This window comes from Leptopilina boulardi, unplaced genomic scaffold (genome assembly GCF_019393585.1).
Source record: "Leptopilina boulardi isolate dan_hultmark-lab unplaced genomic scaffold, ZJU_Lbou_2.1 LbouV2_162, whole genome shotgun sequence".
NCBI classification, from domain to species: domain Eukaryota; kingdom Metazoa; phylum Arthropoda; class Insecta; order Hymenoptera; family Figitidae; genus Leptopilina; species Leptopilina boulardi.
Window position 1 is genome coordinate 1,801,454 of NW_026137710.1, and position 19,779 is coordinate 1,821,232.

At 29.4% G+C, this 19,779-nt stretch overlaps 2 protein-coding genes across 4 annotated transcripts in view; one reads left to right on the forward strand and one right to left on the reverse strand.

Moving 5' to 3' along the window:
• Positions 1–6,905: 6,905 nt before the first annotated feature.
• The window catches only part of LOC127277005 (suppressor of hairless protein-like), a 37,044-nt gene continuing 24,170 nt past the window's right edge, over positions 6,906–19,779 (forward strand). Inside the window, exons 1-2 of one of the 3 annotated variants that reach the window (XM_051297792.1) lie at positions 6,906–7,125; positions 7,200–7,359. The gene's annotated coding sequence lies outside the window, so the exon portion shown is untranslated. Of the gene's footprint in view, positions 7,360–19,779 lie in introns of all 3 variants that reach the window. The other 2 variants (XM_051297793.1, XM_051297791.1) reach the window with 2 other exon arrangements.
• Positions 16,159–18,809, reverse strand: LOC127276969 (uncharacterized). The gene is made up of 4 exons (XM_051297728.1): positions 17,110–18,809; positions 16,864–17,006; positions 16,653–16,756; positions 16,159–16,497 (listed from the first exon to the last, which is right to left on the reverse strand). Exons 1-4 carry the CDS (start codon positions 18,507–18,509, stop codon positions 16,159–16,161), a joined length of 1,986 nt encoding a protein of 661 aa, XP_051153685.1. The 5' UTR covers positions 18,510–18,809.

Genomic DNA, 19,779 nt, shown 5'->3' on the forward strand with positions numbered 1-19,779 from the left:
CTCATGAGCGTCTCAGACGCAAGTGGCGGTGTTTCGTACCACAAGTGGCACGAAGTCCGTCCAACTTGTGGCAAGTTCGTTAGTTCGTGCCACTTGTTGGACAGACTCCATGCCACTTGTGGAAAGTGGATTTTTTGAAGGGTCATTCACAAATATGACAATTCCGTTGGATACTGTTGCTATCTATTTCGTCAGTGCTTTTCATTTCAATTTCATGTGAAGAAGAAGAAATGAATTTTATAAGATATTAGTAATATTAGCATATTAGTAAATGTCATCGAACAAACTTTTTATAGTTCACACATAAATACTCCTTCCAAACGTAAATATACATATTAATAAACTAAGGATTCCACTAAGAATTAAGCGGAAGTTTTTTCTTAGTTTTTTTTTAATTTTTCTTAGTTTAGAATAAAAATAAGATTTTTTGGTTATGTTGTCATTTTTTAATTTAAAATACATGAAGAGGATTTTATTTTTTAAAATCAAAAGTATATTTTTATGAATATTTAAGATTAATAAAGATGTCAATATCATTTGTTAACACTGAAATGTAATCTTTTACATGTATTTTCAATTAAAAAATAACAAATTTATTTTTATTCAAAAACATTAAACGGACTTGCCCGGATGAAATTATACTTGAAATGAAAAGCACTGACGAAATAGACGGCAAAAGGATCCAACGGAATTGTCATATTTGTGAATGACCCTTCAAAAAATCCACTTTCCACAAGTGGCACGAACTAACGAACTTGCCACAAGTTGGACGGACTTCGTGTCACTTGTGGTACGAAACACTGCCACTTGCGTCCGAGACGCTCGTGAGCCGTACAGGCTTCCGTAGTTTAGTACAGTTTATTCGTGAAGTTTATATTGGGATCTGAAAAGGCCTGAGCAGAATAGAAACGTAACCGGAATCGTAATCGCAAACGCAACCGGAAGAATGAGTTAGAGAAGGACAAACAATATGTCTATCCTTCTCTAACTCATTCTTCCGGTTGCGTTTGCGATTACGATTCCGGTTACATTCCTATTCTGCGTTGGCCTTAATACTGCGATACGCCATCTGGTGAGAGCCTTGTTGTGGTGGCCATGTTTTCATTCCGTGTTTCTCTAACATATACAAAAGAAAGAGATAAAAAACCAAGATGGTTGTCACAAGAAGGCTCAGGGCTGGGTCAGTTTCGCGTGATTTCTGATCCCAATTATTAATGCAATGTCGATTCCATGTTCTTAAGTTCATAAATTTTATAAATAAATTGTAACTGGAATTAATATTTAAATAAATGAAATTTCAAAAAAATGTCTATCATTATTGTTATATATTTATTACCTTGAACTATATTAAATTTTATTAAACTATTCTCTAAGGGTCAATCCAATATATTTCGAATGAAGTCGTCGCTGACTAATTTTTAAAAATTATAATACTTTGCAGGAATGATTTTGAAGTTATCAAGATCACGAAATGAAAGGAATTTTATTAAAATTTTAATTATTTATTGCAAAATATGAATTTAAAGTATATGAGGTGCTGAAAACTGTCAATTTTTTAGCCATTAGAAAATATGCAAAAAAAAAACAGAATTTACCATAAAAATAAAAAAAAATTGTTGTAATTTACTAAGAATGAATAAATTTATCATTATCAATTGATGTAATTATTTAAATATGTGAAATAATATATAAAATATGATTTTCAAGTTCGCCTGTCTAATAACCTAAATTTGCAAATTTCATCTATTAAATGTGAGAAAGAGAAGTCATTAAATTGAAAAAAACCTTACCAAATATAAAGTACCTGTGACTAACTTTTAGTTTTTCTTAGCACTTTTTTCCTTTTTTCTTCATAAATGTGAAATAAAAAGCAATAAAAATTGGCACTTTGCTTATTTTCACTATTTTCAAATGTAAATAACTTTCTTGGAGAAAAATGAAAAATTACGTAAAATTCTACGTATTTTTACATATTTTCTAATGGCTAAAAAATTGACAGTTTTCAGCACCTCATAAACTTTAAATTCATATTTTGCAATAAATAATTAAAATTTTAATAAAATTCTTTTCATTTCGTGATCTTGATAACTTCAAAATCATTCCTGTAAAGTATTATAATTTTTAAAAATTAGTCAGCGACGACTTCAGTCGAAATATAATGGATTGACCCCTAAGTTTAAATAACTTTTGCATAATTAGTGTCGAAAATTTTAAATTTTGCGTTCAGTTAAGAATTTTTACGTTTTCTATTTATTTATTTTTATTTTTCTACACTCTTAATATGAATCAGTGAAAATTTCACTGAATTCAAATCAGTGGCTCAGTTTTCTTTAATTCACCAATGGAATTTCACTGAGAATCAATGGTTTTTACTGATTCCCAGTGAAATTGCATTGGTGAATTAAAGAAAACTGAGCCACTGCACAGTGGCCGATTTCCCGAAAAACCTGGCCAAAAGTCAAAAAATTTTTTTTAGAAATTCATACTTTTTATTATTGAATATTATAAAGGAGGGTTCACTGCATAATTTTGCGAAAAAAATTACACTTTTTTTATCACCAATTTATTATGTGAACAAGTAAAAGTGATCTTTGCCAGAGATTTACTCAGAACGTTTCATAACTATAAATTTTCGTCACAGTTAAAATAGTGAAAATATACTAATATACAGCAGATTTTTGAATATCTTTTTTTGGGAATTATTAACAAAGGTGTATGAAATAGGTTGAATGTATTTATCATCACATTTAAAACGTACAGTTTTTAAAAAATGACATTAAACATCGCTATTCATGGCTACGATTTTTGTATTGTTTTATCAACGTAAATCATGAAAATAGTTGTGAAATCCACCGATATCCGCGCCCTACCTGGTATTATCATAAACTAGAATATATTTTTGATTCATTTTAATTGAAATCAGCTGCCCCAAGCTGCCCCTGCAGTTTTGGTATCACTTTTTATTTCACCCAGCGCGGTTTACCGACAGCGCGTTGCACCGGCCGGCGGTGCAACTGAACGTGAAAGACTGACTTTTTCTTCATTCGCATTCGCTTTAAACTAAAATTCTGTAATTTAAAAAAAATAAACTCTAACACATATACGCAATTTTATAATACCAGCAAATATTTTGGATCCGCCATATTGAATTTGATAAAACAAATGTAAAATTTGATTTCAGAAACCCAGTAAACGTAAGTATACTAAGTTTGGTTAAAATCGTACCATTTTTTAATTTTTAGCAAAGTTTTTTAAAATCTAAACGGCCATTTTGGATCCGCCATTTTGAATTTGACACAACCAATGTAAAATTTGAATTCAGAAGCCCAAAAAACATGGGTATACCAATTTTGATTGAAACCGTATCATTTTTCGATTTTTGGCCAGGTTTTTCGGGAAATCGGCCACTGTGCACTGATTTGAATTCAGTGAAATTTTCACTGATTCATATTTAGAGTGTAGTGAAAATTCGGGAAAAAAATTTTTTGTGGAAAAAATTTATTTTTAGTGGAAAATATCTAGCCATCTAGGGGGAAAGCGCCATAGGCATCTGACAACACTGGTTTCCATGTCTTTGAAGGCGGTTCCAGAATAGATGCAAAAGCCAAGTACAAGTACAAGTGCAAGTCCAAGTGCAAATCCCATGAGTGCGAAAGAGATAGGCAGTCTATCTATCTCTCTTGCACTCATGGGATTTGCAGTTGGACTTGCACTTGTACTTGACTTTTGCACCTATTCTGGAACCGCCTTGACGTGAAAAACCGCGAGGTCGGGTGTTCGGTCGTTCGCACGTTCGCTGATTCGACAATTTGTCCAAAATCGTGTAACATTGTCTTTTTAGTTATATTTATAGATAAAAGTAAATACGTTGATATATCGATTCTTAAATTTTATGTAAGATTTTATTATGTCTGCAATTAAATAAAGTTTTTGCTTTTATTTTGAGTAGAAAATATCGTTATTTTGAGGTGGATTGGTGTTTTTCTTTGTTATTTATGTAATAATAAATATAAATAAATAATCGATTTATTTTAATATAAGGTTATGTAGTATGTATGCACGTGAGATTTTACATAATAATTGTCCTTCCTTTTCACATGGTTATCTTATATTATTTACAATAATATATGTATAATGCTTAGAGAGAAGCAATTATTTAATAGGATGTTAATAATCCTGTGTAATTTCGTGCGGGGTTTTTTTATTTCTATGTAAAGTCATCCCGCCAAGAAATTGCTTTTTGACAGCTTTAGAATTTGATAAGCATGATAAACAACGCTTCCAAATAAACAAAGTTTTATGAAGAGGGATCAGTCCAAATTATTTTGAAACATGTTGTTTTTTAATACTTAATATAATATTGAATGTAACTAACAAATTTTTGATTTACAACAATCACTGACACATAAATTTATGTACAAATTTTTTTACAAAAATGAATGTCTGACTGAATGTCTGTCTGAATTGCTAAAGTCTTTTTTATGAATTTCAGCCAATTTATTAAAAATTTTTATTATATATAGTACATGATATATTTCGTTTCTTATAATAGTGAAAAAAATAATTGAATTGTCGAAAAACTTCTTTATAATAGTTGGAAACGCATTTGATGGTAAATTTTATAGATAAAAGTATTATGAAGATAATTTAATTTTCCAAAATGTACTCATAGTTAATATTAAAAACTCAAATTTCAATAGTTTTGAAATTGAAGTAATTGTAAGTGTTAATTGCTGCGACGAGAGTTTTTTACAATTCTATTTTTTAGAATAATTGAGTTTTAGAGAATTCTCAAGAAAATGTTTTAAAATTATTCAATTTTAAATCTTTATTAAAATTATTAAAAATGAATGATTTGAAGACAATTTTTTAAAACAATTAAAATTTGAAAGATTATAAATTTTATTTTTTGACAATATAATAATGAAAGTTTTCAATTGAAAAAATTTAAATTATTTGATTTAAATTTATAAAAATCTTCTAGAATTTTCTTTGAAATTTCTTTCTTAATTTCTTTATTTATTTTCTTTATTTCTTTAATGGAAATTATAAAATAAAGAAATTAGTTAGCGTCAGCTGGGGTAAATAGAAACATATTTGCTATATTTCACCAATAACATAAGTTTTTTCTTTTAAATCGCAATACTTTCGGGTTTTTTGTGTATTGTGTTATTATTTCACTTCCGTGGAATAGTTTTATAGAGTAGTAAAAAATTTGGGTATCATTAAATCGCAATAATCATCTGTTTCTATTTACCTCTAAATTTTTCAACTTTGCTAAAATTTAGAGGTAAACAGAAACAGATAATTATTTCTTACAAATTTTAAGAAGAAATTAATTTCAAGTATGCAAATGTTAAAGAATACAAAAAATTACGTAAAAAAATTGTATTTACTTTTATCAATAAATATAACTAAAAAGACAATGTTACACGACTTTGAACAAATTGTCGAATCTGCGAACGTGCGAACGACCGAACACCCGAACCACCTCGCGGTTTTTCACGTCAAACATGGAAACAGCGAAATCACACACGGTTCTTTAGTTTTCTAGGCTAAAATGAATCGAGCATAAACTTGGTTTTGTGATGGCGCGTAGAAGCTTCCGTAGAACATCGATGTTTCAATTAGGCTCAGTTCATCGAGATATTTCGAGTTCAAGATATGACGTCAGAGGCCTGGAAGGACAACAAACAGACGACACAATGTTATTCTTAAGGCTTGAGCAGAATAGAAACGTAACCGGAATCGTAATCGCAAACGCAACCGGAAGAATGAGATAGAGAAGGGTAGACATATTGTTTATCCTTCTCTAACTCATTATTCCGGTTACGTTTGCGGTTACGATTCGGTTATGATTCTATTCTGCTCAGGCCTTTATGGGGAAGAAAATTTGTTTCCACTTTCATCAATTTTATTCGTATATTAAACATGGAAAACGCTTGTTGATATATAATAAAATTAAAATGTGTGTTTATAATTAATTTTGTTATATATTTGATTCAATTGCATTGATAGATTCTCTGAATTCGTGATATAATTTAAATTTTGAGGTTAGGGGTGTTTGTTTACTAATCACATTTTACATTTTAACAACATTATTAAACAATATCCAGTATGCATGTTATTAAAAAAGATATAAAATATATATTTTAAGTGGGAATTACCGTAGCAGTAAAAGATTTCAAGTTAGTAAACAAACACCCATAACCTTAAAATTTATATTTTATCACGAATTCAGAGAATCTATCAATGCAATTGAATCAAATATATAACAAAATTAATTATCAACACACATTTTAATTTCATTATATATCAACAAGCGTTTTCCATGTTTAAGTCCTTTCTAAAAAAAAACATTGCGATAAAAGGTCGAATAGAAAAAAATCGAACTCGAAAAACTATCGAAATAAATTTCTTATTGAGAAATTTCATTGAGAATGAAAAATGTAAATAGAACAATAGAAGGGAGAAACATATTTCAAGATTAGAAATGTACAGATGGAGCTGCAGTTTATTTCTTCAAAAATGAGCGCTAATATTTAAATTATATATAAATCTTATTTGTCATAAAACACAAATATTGAAAATGTTTAAATTGTATTATACAAAAAAAAATTAATAAGCACAACACTATTTTACATAAAGCGGAAATTAATTCCGATCTCCTTTAAGTCTTTTACATGGAGTAGTATAATGGAGCGGTCACACCTCGGCTGCAGGAGCAGTTGCCCATGGCAACCGTGTAAGAGTAAGAGAGATAGAAGATTTTCCATCTCTCTTACTCTTACCCTGACGGTTGCCATTGGCAACTGCTCCTGCAGGCGAGGTGTGACCGCTCCATTATACCAACGTACAATTAAAGACGGTTGCGGGAACTTACATATCCCGTATCCGAATCGCGTGCCTGACTCAGTTGTGCTTAGGCCTTAAAGCGAGTGAGTTCTTAGTGGATAGAAGCTTCCGTAGTCCATACCCTAACTGCTCAATCTATCTATATTTATAAATTTGTTTTTTGTTTATTTAATTTGTGAAATGTGAATGCCGGTTAAAGTGAATTATATTTGCCTAAAAATATTAAAATGAAAGAAAAAAAGTGGAAAAGAAAATAAGTGCGCAATAGAGGTGCAATATCTAATATTATTAAATATTTAATATATTAATTAACTAAGATTTTTAAAGTCGTTTGCTTTTGACAGCAGTATAAAAATTGGTTGATACTCTCATCACTAAAAACGATTACTTCATGAAATGAATTCAAACGAAGGAATTAATATAAGTGGTTTAATTGATGATGAAAACAGTCGACCGATATGAACAGGAAAGCAATATTATTGTTGCTTATGAACTGTAGAAAAAGTATGTATGGCTTGAAAGTAAATAACATAATATTGAATAAAAAAAATAAATAAAAATTTCCTTCGAACGTCTGACATAAAATTATTTTTAATTTACAATTTTTTTTTATAAATTAACTCCTGATTATAGGTTAGTTTGTGTATTTTCAATAAAAATTCTGTAAAATCTATTAATAACAAAATTCATTAGATAAGATATGAGGTAAATGTAAACAGAACATCTCATTTTCACGAATAACAGAATTATTTTGTAAAACGTAGTTCTTTTGGATAGAGTTGCATTCTAACGAGAATTCACGATAAATAACCTAAACAATCACATTCTCACAAGCCTCTGATGATACAACTTTTCTGACTTATTTTAATAAGATTCGATTTTTTTACAAAATACGTATTTTTTAGTATACAAGTCAGATTTTTTCAGATCTTTATTTCAATTCTTTAACAAATTTTAAACTAAAATTCTTTTCTAAATTAATGATTTTCAATAACACTAGTTTACAAAATTGAAAAATTTTCTGACCTGCGATATTTCACTGTCATTTTTTATTTAAAATTTTCTCCTGAATCCGAATATTAGTTATGAAAAAAGTGGGTAAACTAATTTGTTATTATTTCCTGATATAGGTACACTCAAAAAAATTCATGGTAAATTTGACTAAATTTTAACTATTTCTCCTAGTTCCAGGAGGCGCCTATGAACAAACAGTAGTTGAAACAACTATGTAAAAATTGTCAGATAAACTGTAAAGTATAGTAAAAATTACTACTTTTATGGTAAATTTAACCAAATAAAGAAGTTAATTCAGTGATTTTTTGTCAGTCTCATTAACTGTTTCATTAGGTTGCAGTAACTAATTTTCATAGTTCCAGGAGGCGCCTATTAACAAAAAGTAGTTGAAACAACTATGTAAAAACGGTTAAATCAACTATAAAATTTAGTAAAAAAAAGGTAAGATCACTCAGCGGCGCCATATTCGAAAAATCAAAAATGGTACATGAGACATTTTTTTGCTCTTCGTTTTTTAATTTTAAAATATTTTCTTAAGAATTTAGAAACATTTTGGATTTTTTTGCTCTTCTGTTTTTAACTTCAAAGTATTTTCTTAATAACTAAGAAACATTTTGGATTTTTTTGCTCTTCAGTTATCAATTTTAAAGTATTTTCTTAATAACTTGGAAACATTTTGATTTTGATACTATTTTCAACACTTATTTTAACTACATAAAAACATTAAGTTTAGTTGTTTTTCTGCAACTATGAAAAATTGTTTTTTTCAACTACATAAATCATAAAAATAACTATTTTTAACACTTATTTTAACTACATGAAAACAGTAAGTCTAATTTTTTTCTTTAACTAATAAGAAATGCTTCTTTCAACTACACAAATCCTAAAAATAACAATTTTTAAAAGTAGTTTTAAGGTATCACATCGGCACTAATCGGAGTCAAAAGTTTGTAGCTCGCATTACTACTTCCCGCTCTATACTTTCGCCCTCAACTCCCTATACTCTCAGCTCATACTGTACCTACTTCTACAAATACACTCGTACACGTATACCCCACACTAGCAGCGATTGGAAGGAGTAGGAGGTTTGACAACGTCGCTATAAGTCTCGCTTTGACTACTGTGGACTACTGTCTCTCTCTAACTAATGTTACCATCCTGCGATGTTGCCACATCAAAGTGGCGGGTGTGCTATATATTGCAAATGACGTCATGAAATAGAATTTTTAATTTATAATTACAAATAAACGGCACGGTAAATTATAAATTTCTTTGTATATTTTAGTTCCAAATTTATTCGTGAATTCAACATTAGTTTTTGAAAAAAATTTATAGAAAACTTCTGAGGATATTTATGAAAATGTACTTCTCCCCCATACATTAGTCCCGTCTCCCATGCAAAATAAGCAACTTTGATTGCTAATATCTCTGGTTTCGTACGGCGAAAATTCTTCATATTTTGCAAATTTGTCAAGAATGATAATAAGAACATATGGTAAAATTTTCAAGAAAATCTATAGAAAACGGTTTTACCGATGTGATACCTTAACTATTAAAGTGTTGTAAAGCTATTTAAAATCACATGACAGTTATTTCAACTACAAATATTAGCAATTTTAACTAAGTGAAATTGACTACTAAAACTTAGTACCAACAACTGTCTAAGTTTAGTTAAAATGGTTCTAAATATGGTACTTTTAACTTCTTTTTTTTAACTACACATTTTTAGTCATTCTTACTAATGCCATTTTTTGTGTAATTGATTTTAATATTCTTCAAAACAAATTAAAAGTAATTAAATTTCTTATAAAAAGGTATTGATAACATTTTTTAATCAGACTAATGGTTTAGGAGCTACTTATGAATTTTTCTGAAATTTCTGATTATTTTTATCAAAATTTTAGAAAATAATTGACTTTTTCGGTAAATTACGTCATAAAAACGTTTTTACTTGCAATTTTTTTTGTCCAAATGTCATAATTTAATCTCTTACAGGGTTCACAGTGTTTCCCCTATTTTTCCTCTATTTTAAAAATGTCTCTTTTTTTCACTCATTTCCCCTATTTTATGTTGAAACTTAAATAATGGGATATTTCATAAAAATACCAAAAAATTACAAGCTTTGGATTGCACGACTTTTTTCAATGAATGCGACTATTTCGACTTATTTTTAAAAAATGTGACTTTTTCGACTTTTTTGAACAAAACATACTTTCATCAAAATTTTCTGAAAATTTTATTATTTAAAACACTTTCTCAATAAATATTTTTCTAAAATTCAATTCTTTTCTAAGTCTATTAAAAAAGTATTCAATAATTTAAATTTATTAAAATTTTGATTAAAAATCTTCTGAAGTTCAATTGTTTTTAACAGTTGTAACTGCAACTATTTTAAGATTTAATAATTTTTCCAATTTTTAACTTAAATTCCTTGTTGAATTAATTATTTGTGATAACTTTAATCAGTCTCAAATACATTCTTAACTTCCTAACTTTATATCTCCCATTTTATTGGAATAGATGTAAATATGTCTGAAAATCTAATTTTTACCCTCCCACCTGGATTTCTTCACAGAAAATGTAGATGCTGAAAGCGATGAACGCAGAAAACGTTTTCACTAACAAATGAAGGACATAGAACGTCACTACCAAGGATTTTGAGACGAGGCAATGATGGGTGATTTCTATTGTTTTCTTATTTGAGAAACAGACAAAGACCACAGAAAACTTTGCAAATTAAGTTTGAGCCACTTTTGATGTTTAAATTTTTTAAAAACATCAAACTATATGATATATAGATAATAAATAATAAAATTGGATAAAAAGTAATTTCCTGTAAATTTACTTAAGTGCTTATACCTTTTACATTTGCAGTTTAATTTAGATCTGCAACGGCTTATTTTCTTCATGAGAGATTATATTATGACATCCAGATAAAATATTGAAAGTAAGAACGTTTTTTATGACGTAATTTACCGACAAACTCAATCATTTTCTCTTAAATTTTGTTAAAAATAATGAGAAATTCATAAGGTAGGGGGACACTTTTCCCAAAACAAGTTTCCCAACGAACTTTATGTGTGGTATCCAACTGTACGTAAGTAAGAGACAACATCATTGTCTTCAATGTATTCTGTATAATTTTGCTGAAAACCTACAAGATGTTCCTCATACCGACAACTATTTGAAACCTATTATGCAGAAAATGTCTTTTCCTCGATTTAATTAATTCAACGAGGGCCACTATTTACTAGAAATTTAGAAATTAAATCGAAAAACCAAAGGTAACCAAAATTTCTACTGCGAAACTGACACGCAAATGACACGCTTTTTCGCATTTGTTTTTCCAAATGAGAATTTGTTGAGAAATAAAATTCGAATTTCATATTTTTGAACATAAATAATAACGTTAAAAAAATTTTTGGGGAAAGAATATGTTATTGGAAAAAGTTTTTGTTGGGAAAAAAATCTTTGGGAAACTTGTTTTGGGAAAAGTGTCCTACAATCATTTATAAATAAAAATGTTATCAATACTTTTTTATAAGAAATTTAATTACTTTTAATTTGCTTTAAGAAAAGTAAAATAAGGATTTTTTAAACAGGAGATGTCAACTACATCAAGAGTTAATATTTCATCTTCAGATTCAGAAGCAAATTTTACATGAAAAATGACAGTGAAATGTCGCAGGTCAAAACCTTTTTAAACTAGTGTAATTAGAATGAAATTGAATGGCTAGAAACAATACGGGGACGTACGCTTGGCTGGACTCTCAGGGTGTCTAACGGTCAGGGAAAAGTCAGGAAATTTCAAAATTTTCATTCAAAGTCAGGGAAATTTCTGTAAATTTCTACAAAAATTAAAATTTTTTGTGAATTTAAAAAGTTTTTAATCTAAAAAAACTTGAATGGTTTTTATTACCATTTGTTACTACCATTAAAAATTAATTTATTGTCAAATATGTCAGTAACAATATTTTTTTCCAAAGAAAGCAGAAATAAGGTTATTAAAAAGTCAGGGAAAAATCAAAAAATGTCAGGGAGGAGTCAGGGAATTTTTTTCTCAATCCTTGTTAGACTCCCTGACTCTAAAGCCAGTCAAACGGTCAAAATTATGAAAAAATTGAAAATCGAAATTTTGACGTTTGAAAGCTACTACTACGTCATAGGAAATAAAGAGACGCATCTTTTTTTCCTTTGAGATTTTTTTGTAAAACGAATATTTTAGAAAATAATAACAAAAACAGAAAAATTTAAATTCTCAAAATTCATTCAATTTTTAAACATAAATCGTTGTATCTTCGATAAAGATTAATAAATTTATTTGGAATTTCATATTTAAACGCCTTTTGGCCCATAGACCCGTCGAATGTAAAGAACCATATTTTTTTTAAATACATGAAACGATAGGCACTCTGCATTCTACAATTTTGAATGTAGAACAAAAAACCAAAAATTATTATAAAGTAGACACTATAAAGAATAGGTTGTACCTATAAAATGGTCAAAAAATGAAACAAATGACAGAATGGGGTACACTTTTGTAAAAGAAGTTCTTTTTTTGCACTATTTTTTCCTGTTTGACCTCTTGTAAAAAAGCTTTATTGTAAAAGAATTGTACCATATTACACTTATAAATCCAACAGAATTTAGTTATCTTTAATTAGCCGCAATCCCGAAGTTAATTGGTAATTTAGGGTCCTGATTAAAGAACCGGTTATAATTTTCTGACACTCGAATTAGTTGGCCCCTGAGTAAAAATTTTTTTTTTTAATTTAAATTTTTGTGATCATATTCCGATATAGAATTTTATTTCGCAATTTTTTCTCTTTGACAAAAATTCCCAGATATAATAGTTTTTGAAATATTCTTAAAAAACTGTTTTTTTTAAACTAAAAATTTAATGATTTTTTTGACTTAAGCTTGCAATAAATAAGACAATTTTTGATATTTTTTAATCAAACGAAAATGAAAATACGCCTTATTTTTTGTTCGATTGATTGTGTGAACCAAAATCATAGTGGAGTACATCATATATATTAAAGTTTATTTGAGTTGTCTAATTTTTTATCTCAAATTTCAAAAGGGCTGAGTGCTTAAGGCCTCTTTTTCGGTAACTCCTGTTTAGTGCTTAGGGCCCCCGTACGTCTAAATCCGGCCCTGCTGCTCGTTCTGTCCTTATCTAGCGCATATAATGACGCATGAGTTGGAAGAGGACAGAATGATCAGCATGAAAAGGTCTACTGGCGAGAAGGTAGGCGTGGCCTAATCGTCAATTGCAAAAGGTTAATACCGAAAAAGCATAGAACTTTTGCAATCGTAGTAGGACATATTACGTGCAATTTTTGCGCGACGATGTTGTTATTAAAACATTTTTCTTACTTTAGAAGCATATAGAGTAGCGTCGATAGAAGTAGGCCACTAGCTATTTTTGTTTTCATAATTGACATATCTGTCAACCGAATTTTTTCTTATAATTATTGACAGGAGCTGAGTTTTTAGTAGACATTCAAGTGTGCAAATGCACATTTGTGTTCTCCAATAATTAGTGCTAAAAAATACATACTTTTTTCTTTTTTTCCTTAAGAAAGATATCGTTACTTGCATAAGTTATTCATTGAATTTAATCGGATAAGTAGCCTTTTTATATTAATAGACCTAACCTTAAAAAATGTAAAAAGATTTTAGCATATTGTCGCGTGGTATTCTCGCCACGTTATTTCGCGTAAAATTATGCTTGTGGACAGAAGTGGGCCACTGCATTAACGTACTGTTTCGACAATTAGGGTTTTTGTATAAACTAAGGAAGTAGTTGTTTAAAAATTAATTTCAATGTTTTAGTGATTATGCCACCAAAAAAAGATAAACGGACTGGCTATGAGTCCATCAACTTCTATAAATTGCTTGGTGCTGTAAAACAACTAAACATCAAGAAAATTTCGGAACGCGCTGCTTGTGTTACTGCCGGTATAAGCCGATCAAGTTTTCAACGGCCATTTATTGGAAAAATTAATCATTTAACATAACAATAATAATTCTTGATACTTTTACTTATTTTAGATGAAAAACTTGGGTGGCCCACTTCTATCTACAAAATCTTGAAATCGCGAATTTCTCTTTTTTACATAATGATGTAAAACAATATGTTAAAATTTTTAATTTTATGCCTGCAAAACGTTAGGTAATTCCTTTCTCTACAAATAGACGCAAAAAATTTTCCAAATTATTATTTTTTTTAACATTCTATAGCCTAAAATCCAAAGTGTGGCCCACTTCTGTCGGTACTACCCTATAATATGTATCTTTAGTACGGACAAATATTACACTAAAAATTCTAAAGTCTTTGCTCCATTAGTAAGAAAAGTTCATACAAAAGTAGCACTGTAGTGTTTTATACTATAAAGTCTTGATTTTTCTCTCCGTGTACGAATTCGATGTTAAGTTTTTCAAAATACATAATAGCAAATACAGTATGGCGAATGATTTTTTTAAAAAATAGTGCATTTTTAAAAAATTGATTTCTAGGGGTTTTTAGGTTTCCTAAAAAATGGGGGATTTTAGTTTCGCTGAAAATGTATTCAATGTCAATTTTTCAAAATAGTATATTCACTCTGGCCGCCTGTTTTTAGTAATAGATTGCAATTGCCTAAATATTATTACTTTTGGGTTTTCGATTCCAATTTTGTTCATTCAAATTTTGCCAAAGGTTTTACATTTTTTTAAAAATTCGTTAGCCATATCGGATCCGACATTTTGAATTTTGGAATTCTAACTTCAGATTCGTAATCAGCGACCACAAAAATATCCACTTGCATGAAAATCCTATATTTTTATCAAAATTCGTCCGCCATTTTGAATTTTGAAAAACTAACATCGAATTCGCAATCAACTGACTTTGTGATTTGTAAACAAACCCTATTGAAAATTCCTATAAATTTTCCCACGTGTAATCCTTTAAATTTTTTGTAAAATCCTCATAAGATCCTTTGGAAGATTTTACGTGGGATGCGTTCAGGGCCGGATTTAGACGTACGGGGGCCCTAAGCACTAGACAGGAGTTACCGAAAAAGAGGCCTTAAGCACTCAGCCCTTTTGAAATTTGAGATAAAAAATTAGACAACTCAAATAAATATTAATATATATGATGTACTCCACTATGATTTTCGTGATCAGCGGATCAAAATACATAAAAGTTCGTAGCATAAAAAAACCAAAAATATTTTTAAAAAATTCAAAACTCAAAATTTTTTGAAAAATTCCGAAAATATTGTAAAAATTGTTTGCCCATTATCGGGCAAAATAATGTGAAAAAAATCGAACAGTACGTCAAATAAGAAAAATGACTTTTTATTATTAAAACTCAAAAATTTCATAGTAATATCGTTTAAAAAAAATTTTCGATTTTTTTTGAAAAATACGTTTAAAAAAACAAATTTAAAAAAAAACTTTTAAAATTGATGCATTTTTAAGGAAGTTATGAGCATTCAAAAATCAAAAGTCATGAAAATTTTCTAATATTCAAAATTCCATAACTCGAAAACGGATTGCTAAAAAAATGTGAAAAAATTCATGGAAGCTAGCCTCTATTAGTACTAAAAGAAAATAAAATCGGAAATGCAATTGCAGACTATGACTTACACTTTGGCGTGTACATCATATGCAGTGTTGCCAGACTCGATTTCGAAGATTGCGGAAGCGCAGGCGCGAAAATGCGGGTTTCAATTTCAAAAAGCGGATTTTTTAAAAAATTGTTTTTAAACATTATTTTAGTTACATATAGGTAAAAAACTAATAATTAAAAAGACTTAATTTATTTGTAAAGTTTTTTTCTTAATTTTTTAAACATAAATATTTATTTAAAAGCGTATGAAAAAACTTTTTTGTTAAAATAGAACCATTGTTTATTATTCACGTTTTATATGTGTATTATAAATCAAATGAAAACAATAAATGAATCCTAACATTTTAGTTTCATAATAAAGGTGTTAAATAAATTAATCAGATTGTTAATAATGTCTCACTGAATAAAAAATATATTTTCGTAGAATTTTTTTTACAACAAAACATAGATTTGTCACATATGTATATAGAATGCTTCAGATTTCAAACTTATTAATAGTATCACATTAATTATTTTATAATTAACATACTATATTATTTAACTCTACTTATTCAGATTAAAAATACTTTATTTTACAAACATTCTTATAAATTCGTAAAATTCTTTCTTTTGGTTAATTTAAACACTTAAACAAAAACATTGCTTTAAGTTGCTTCACAAGCCTTTTACTTTTATGCTTCAGCAAATATATTATCAATATCGTTTAACTCTTCTTCGTTTTCTGCAACGGATCTATAAATATTTGAAGAGATCATTCTGTCATACATACTTTGGCGTGGTTGGAAAGCAATACAACAATTTCCACTATCACGAACAATTGTGTCAGCATGTAGCAAACCACATACAGTTGAAGTAATTAATTTGTTTCTTTTCTTTGTCTTGACATCGTTGATTTTTGAGAACACTCTTTCACAATCGGCGTTAGCGATTGGAATCGATAAAACTTCTAATGCAAACCAAGCGAGAGTAGAGAACGGCCTGTCTCCTATTTCATCCTTGAAAATGTTAACCTGAAAGATATAAGAATAAAAATGCAACAAATATATAATTATTTATGTAATTTTTAAATTTAAATTGATAAATAAATAGAAATGAATAATTTTAGAAATTTTATTTTAATTTATCTTTTAGAAAGATCAATAAATTTGCTGGAAATACAACAAACCTGGTGCCAGAAATCTTCGGGATTTTTTAGATCTCTCAAGTCTTGAAAATTCTCTCTTTGAAATGGCAGTGTCCTCCACTGATCATCTATTTCTTGCATTTTTTCTGAAATGAAAATTATTGTTTAATATTTTTTACTTAGATAATTTAATATCAGTAAATATTTACTAGTATATTATTCGTATTACAAAAAATGAATGAGCCCTGTTTACCTGCATCGTTTGGGCCAATTATTCGTGGCATCAGCACCATTAATGGTTGAAGAGAAGGTGTGGACTCTCTTTCCCTCTGCGACAAAGCAGTTGCTGGTGCAAATAATTTTAAACGCATCAACACGGGATCATCAAAGTCAAATCTGCAACAGTTAATTAAATAATAAAAAATATTATTTTTTAAAAATGATTTTTAGAATTATATATTTTATAAATAATTTTTAGATTAGTAAACGTAATAAATACCTTTTCTTTAACTGATCGCACAAAGTGATCAAAAAGAGGCGACATCTGAATTTAATGTCATGGACCACCTCTGGTCTTTGAATCAATTCGGGTAGAAGAAGCTGATTACTGACAGCAATTCCCAAATAAAGCTGGTTTAAAGGCAACCATTTCGATTCATCAGTTGGATTAATTTCATTGGCTGGTGTCGTGTGGATATAATTCCTCTTCATAAAACATGCCAACAAATCATAATAACTCTCATTCATTTTATCATGAACAACTGTGACAACCGACTTTTCTGACTGAAAGAGTTCATTCATGCTTGTCACTTTGGGTAAAACCCACTGTAAAAACAAATAAAACGCTTTGGTCGCAGCATCATTTAAAAGAACATGAATTCTTTCGACAGATTCTAAACGTTCTTCAAACCACTTGGCATCAAAAAAAAGACGAAGAGCTTCCCATTGATTTAAAATTCTATTGATCACACTGGTCAATGAAAGCCACCTGGTTTGGCTAGGATGAAGCATTCGTAAAACATCAACCTCCACAAAAGATTGAAATTCGGAAAATTGGGCTCGTCTCTTGGCACTGGTTTTAAAAAAGTTATAAATGTTTCGAGCGAGATCTTCTGTAGAGCGTGGAAGACACTTGCAAGCTTCACTTGCGCAAAGATGCAAAGAGTGGCAAAGGCACTTGCACACCCGCAATCCTGGACACAATTCTGTCATTCTCGAAGCGACGCTATTATTGCCACCCATCATCGTGTTGCAACCATCAGATCCAAAGCCTACAACATTTGCAGATGGTATCTGATGTTTGTCAAATGTCTTTTTCATGATGGTGAATAATCTTCTTGCAGTTGCACCTTCCTCTGCCCCATCTGGATCACTCTCTGTGAAAACTTGTTGCAAATCCCAAAACCGAGATAAAATTTTACCGCAATTTTCAGCATAAAACCTCACCAAGATGCAAAATGTTTTTACAGATGAGATGTCTGTGGACTCGTCAACTAAAATAGAAAACTTGTTTTTTTTCAAAACAGAAACCAAATTTTCTTTTTCGTCGACGCCCAGTACATTCATTATTACTCCTTTCGTTTTCGTTCTTTTGCAGGAAATTCCTTGAACGATTTTTGAGTCAGGAAATATCTGCTTTAAAACATCCAGAAGATGGTCCATTTTCATAAATGCCTCATTGTGAGCAGCAAAGAAACCACACAATTTTAATTCTGCGTATTTCACTTGGTTTTCAAACTTTATCGCTTCCTTATTCTCCGCGTTGTTTGCCAGGAAGATTTGCATTGTCCGAACGTTTCCTGATTTTACCTCTTTGCAGCTGGCAATGTGACGTTCTGATTTAACATGTCTCTCGATGTCACTTCTATAAAAAAAAGAATAATATTTTAAACAACACATTTAACAGTATGATGTTTATGATAAAAAACTAAAAATAACCTTTCACAACGAAACGAAGCAATCCTTCCATTGGCACTTGCAGGGCACAACTTGCACTGCGCCTTGTACGGATCTGAAGAGTGTGGCTTGAGGAAAGCAAATTCAGTTTGCAATTTGACATTGTAAATTGCAGGTGTGTGTTTCCTTTTAGAATGAATCTTTGACCTTTTTGAAGGAGTTTGATGTTCGTATTCTTCAGGCTCGCTTTCCTGATCTTCATCTTGGGACGATCTCATGCTTATAATCTCAAATCTATATTAAACAAATTAAGAGACAAAAAGAGGTTATGTTCGTTTTAAAATTTATCTATTTCATTTTCTTATTAATATAATACAGGAGCATTAAAAAAATATTTTATTAAGGATATTTAAAGGAAATTCAAAAGTGTTTTTAAACTTACTTTCAAATTGTCTAACTTCAATTATATTTTAAAACGCATGTAGTAGAAAATAAGTTTGTACAACACAACTGACACATGTGCTCTTGATTTATTTCGAGAAACAGCTGATGAGAAACGACATCAAAGTGTTAGGGTGCAATCACACGCCCAGCATAAAATCCATTAATTTGATTGGTTTTCCACAAAAGAAGTCCAATTTAGGTAAAATTACGTACAAGTATAAAATAAAAACTGAGAGCTAATAAAAATTACATATTAATTTTATGTTTTGATAGTCTTTCGCCAAAATGCGGAATTTTTCGTGATCCGCATTTGTCAATGCGGATTGCGGATAAAGACCTTAAATTGCGGTGTAAAATGCGGAAATGCGGTGTATCTGGCAACACTGATCATATGTATTTTAATACATACGCTCTAAGCAGCTGCTTAACCCGTGTAGAAACATTTTTTGGAAGTCTAGCGTCTAGAAATAGTCTTACCAGTCATAGGTTTATAAACTCGTTAAAAATTTTTTTGTTACATTAATAAAAAAATTTGTAAATATCTATAATAATGCAAAGAATACATTTATTTAAAATATCAGAAATATATAAATTGAAAATAATATATGTGAGGCAAAATTCCTGAAATGTCCGAACAAAAAATTAAAAGTTCTCGAATTTAATCCATACTTTTCTAAAATGTTGTTATTGTTGGTAAAAGTCTAAAAATCAATTATTATTGAATTTAATAAAATAGTTTTTAAATTACAACGTTTTTAATTTTTGACTTTTGAAAAAAAAAATTTTTTTCAATGTACAATATTTATAAGTAGAATGCATAAAAGTTAAC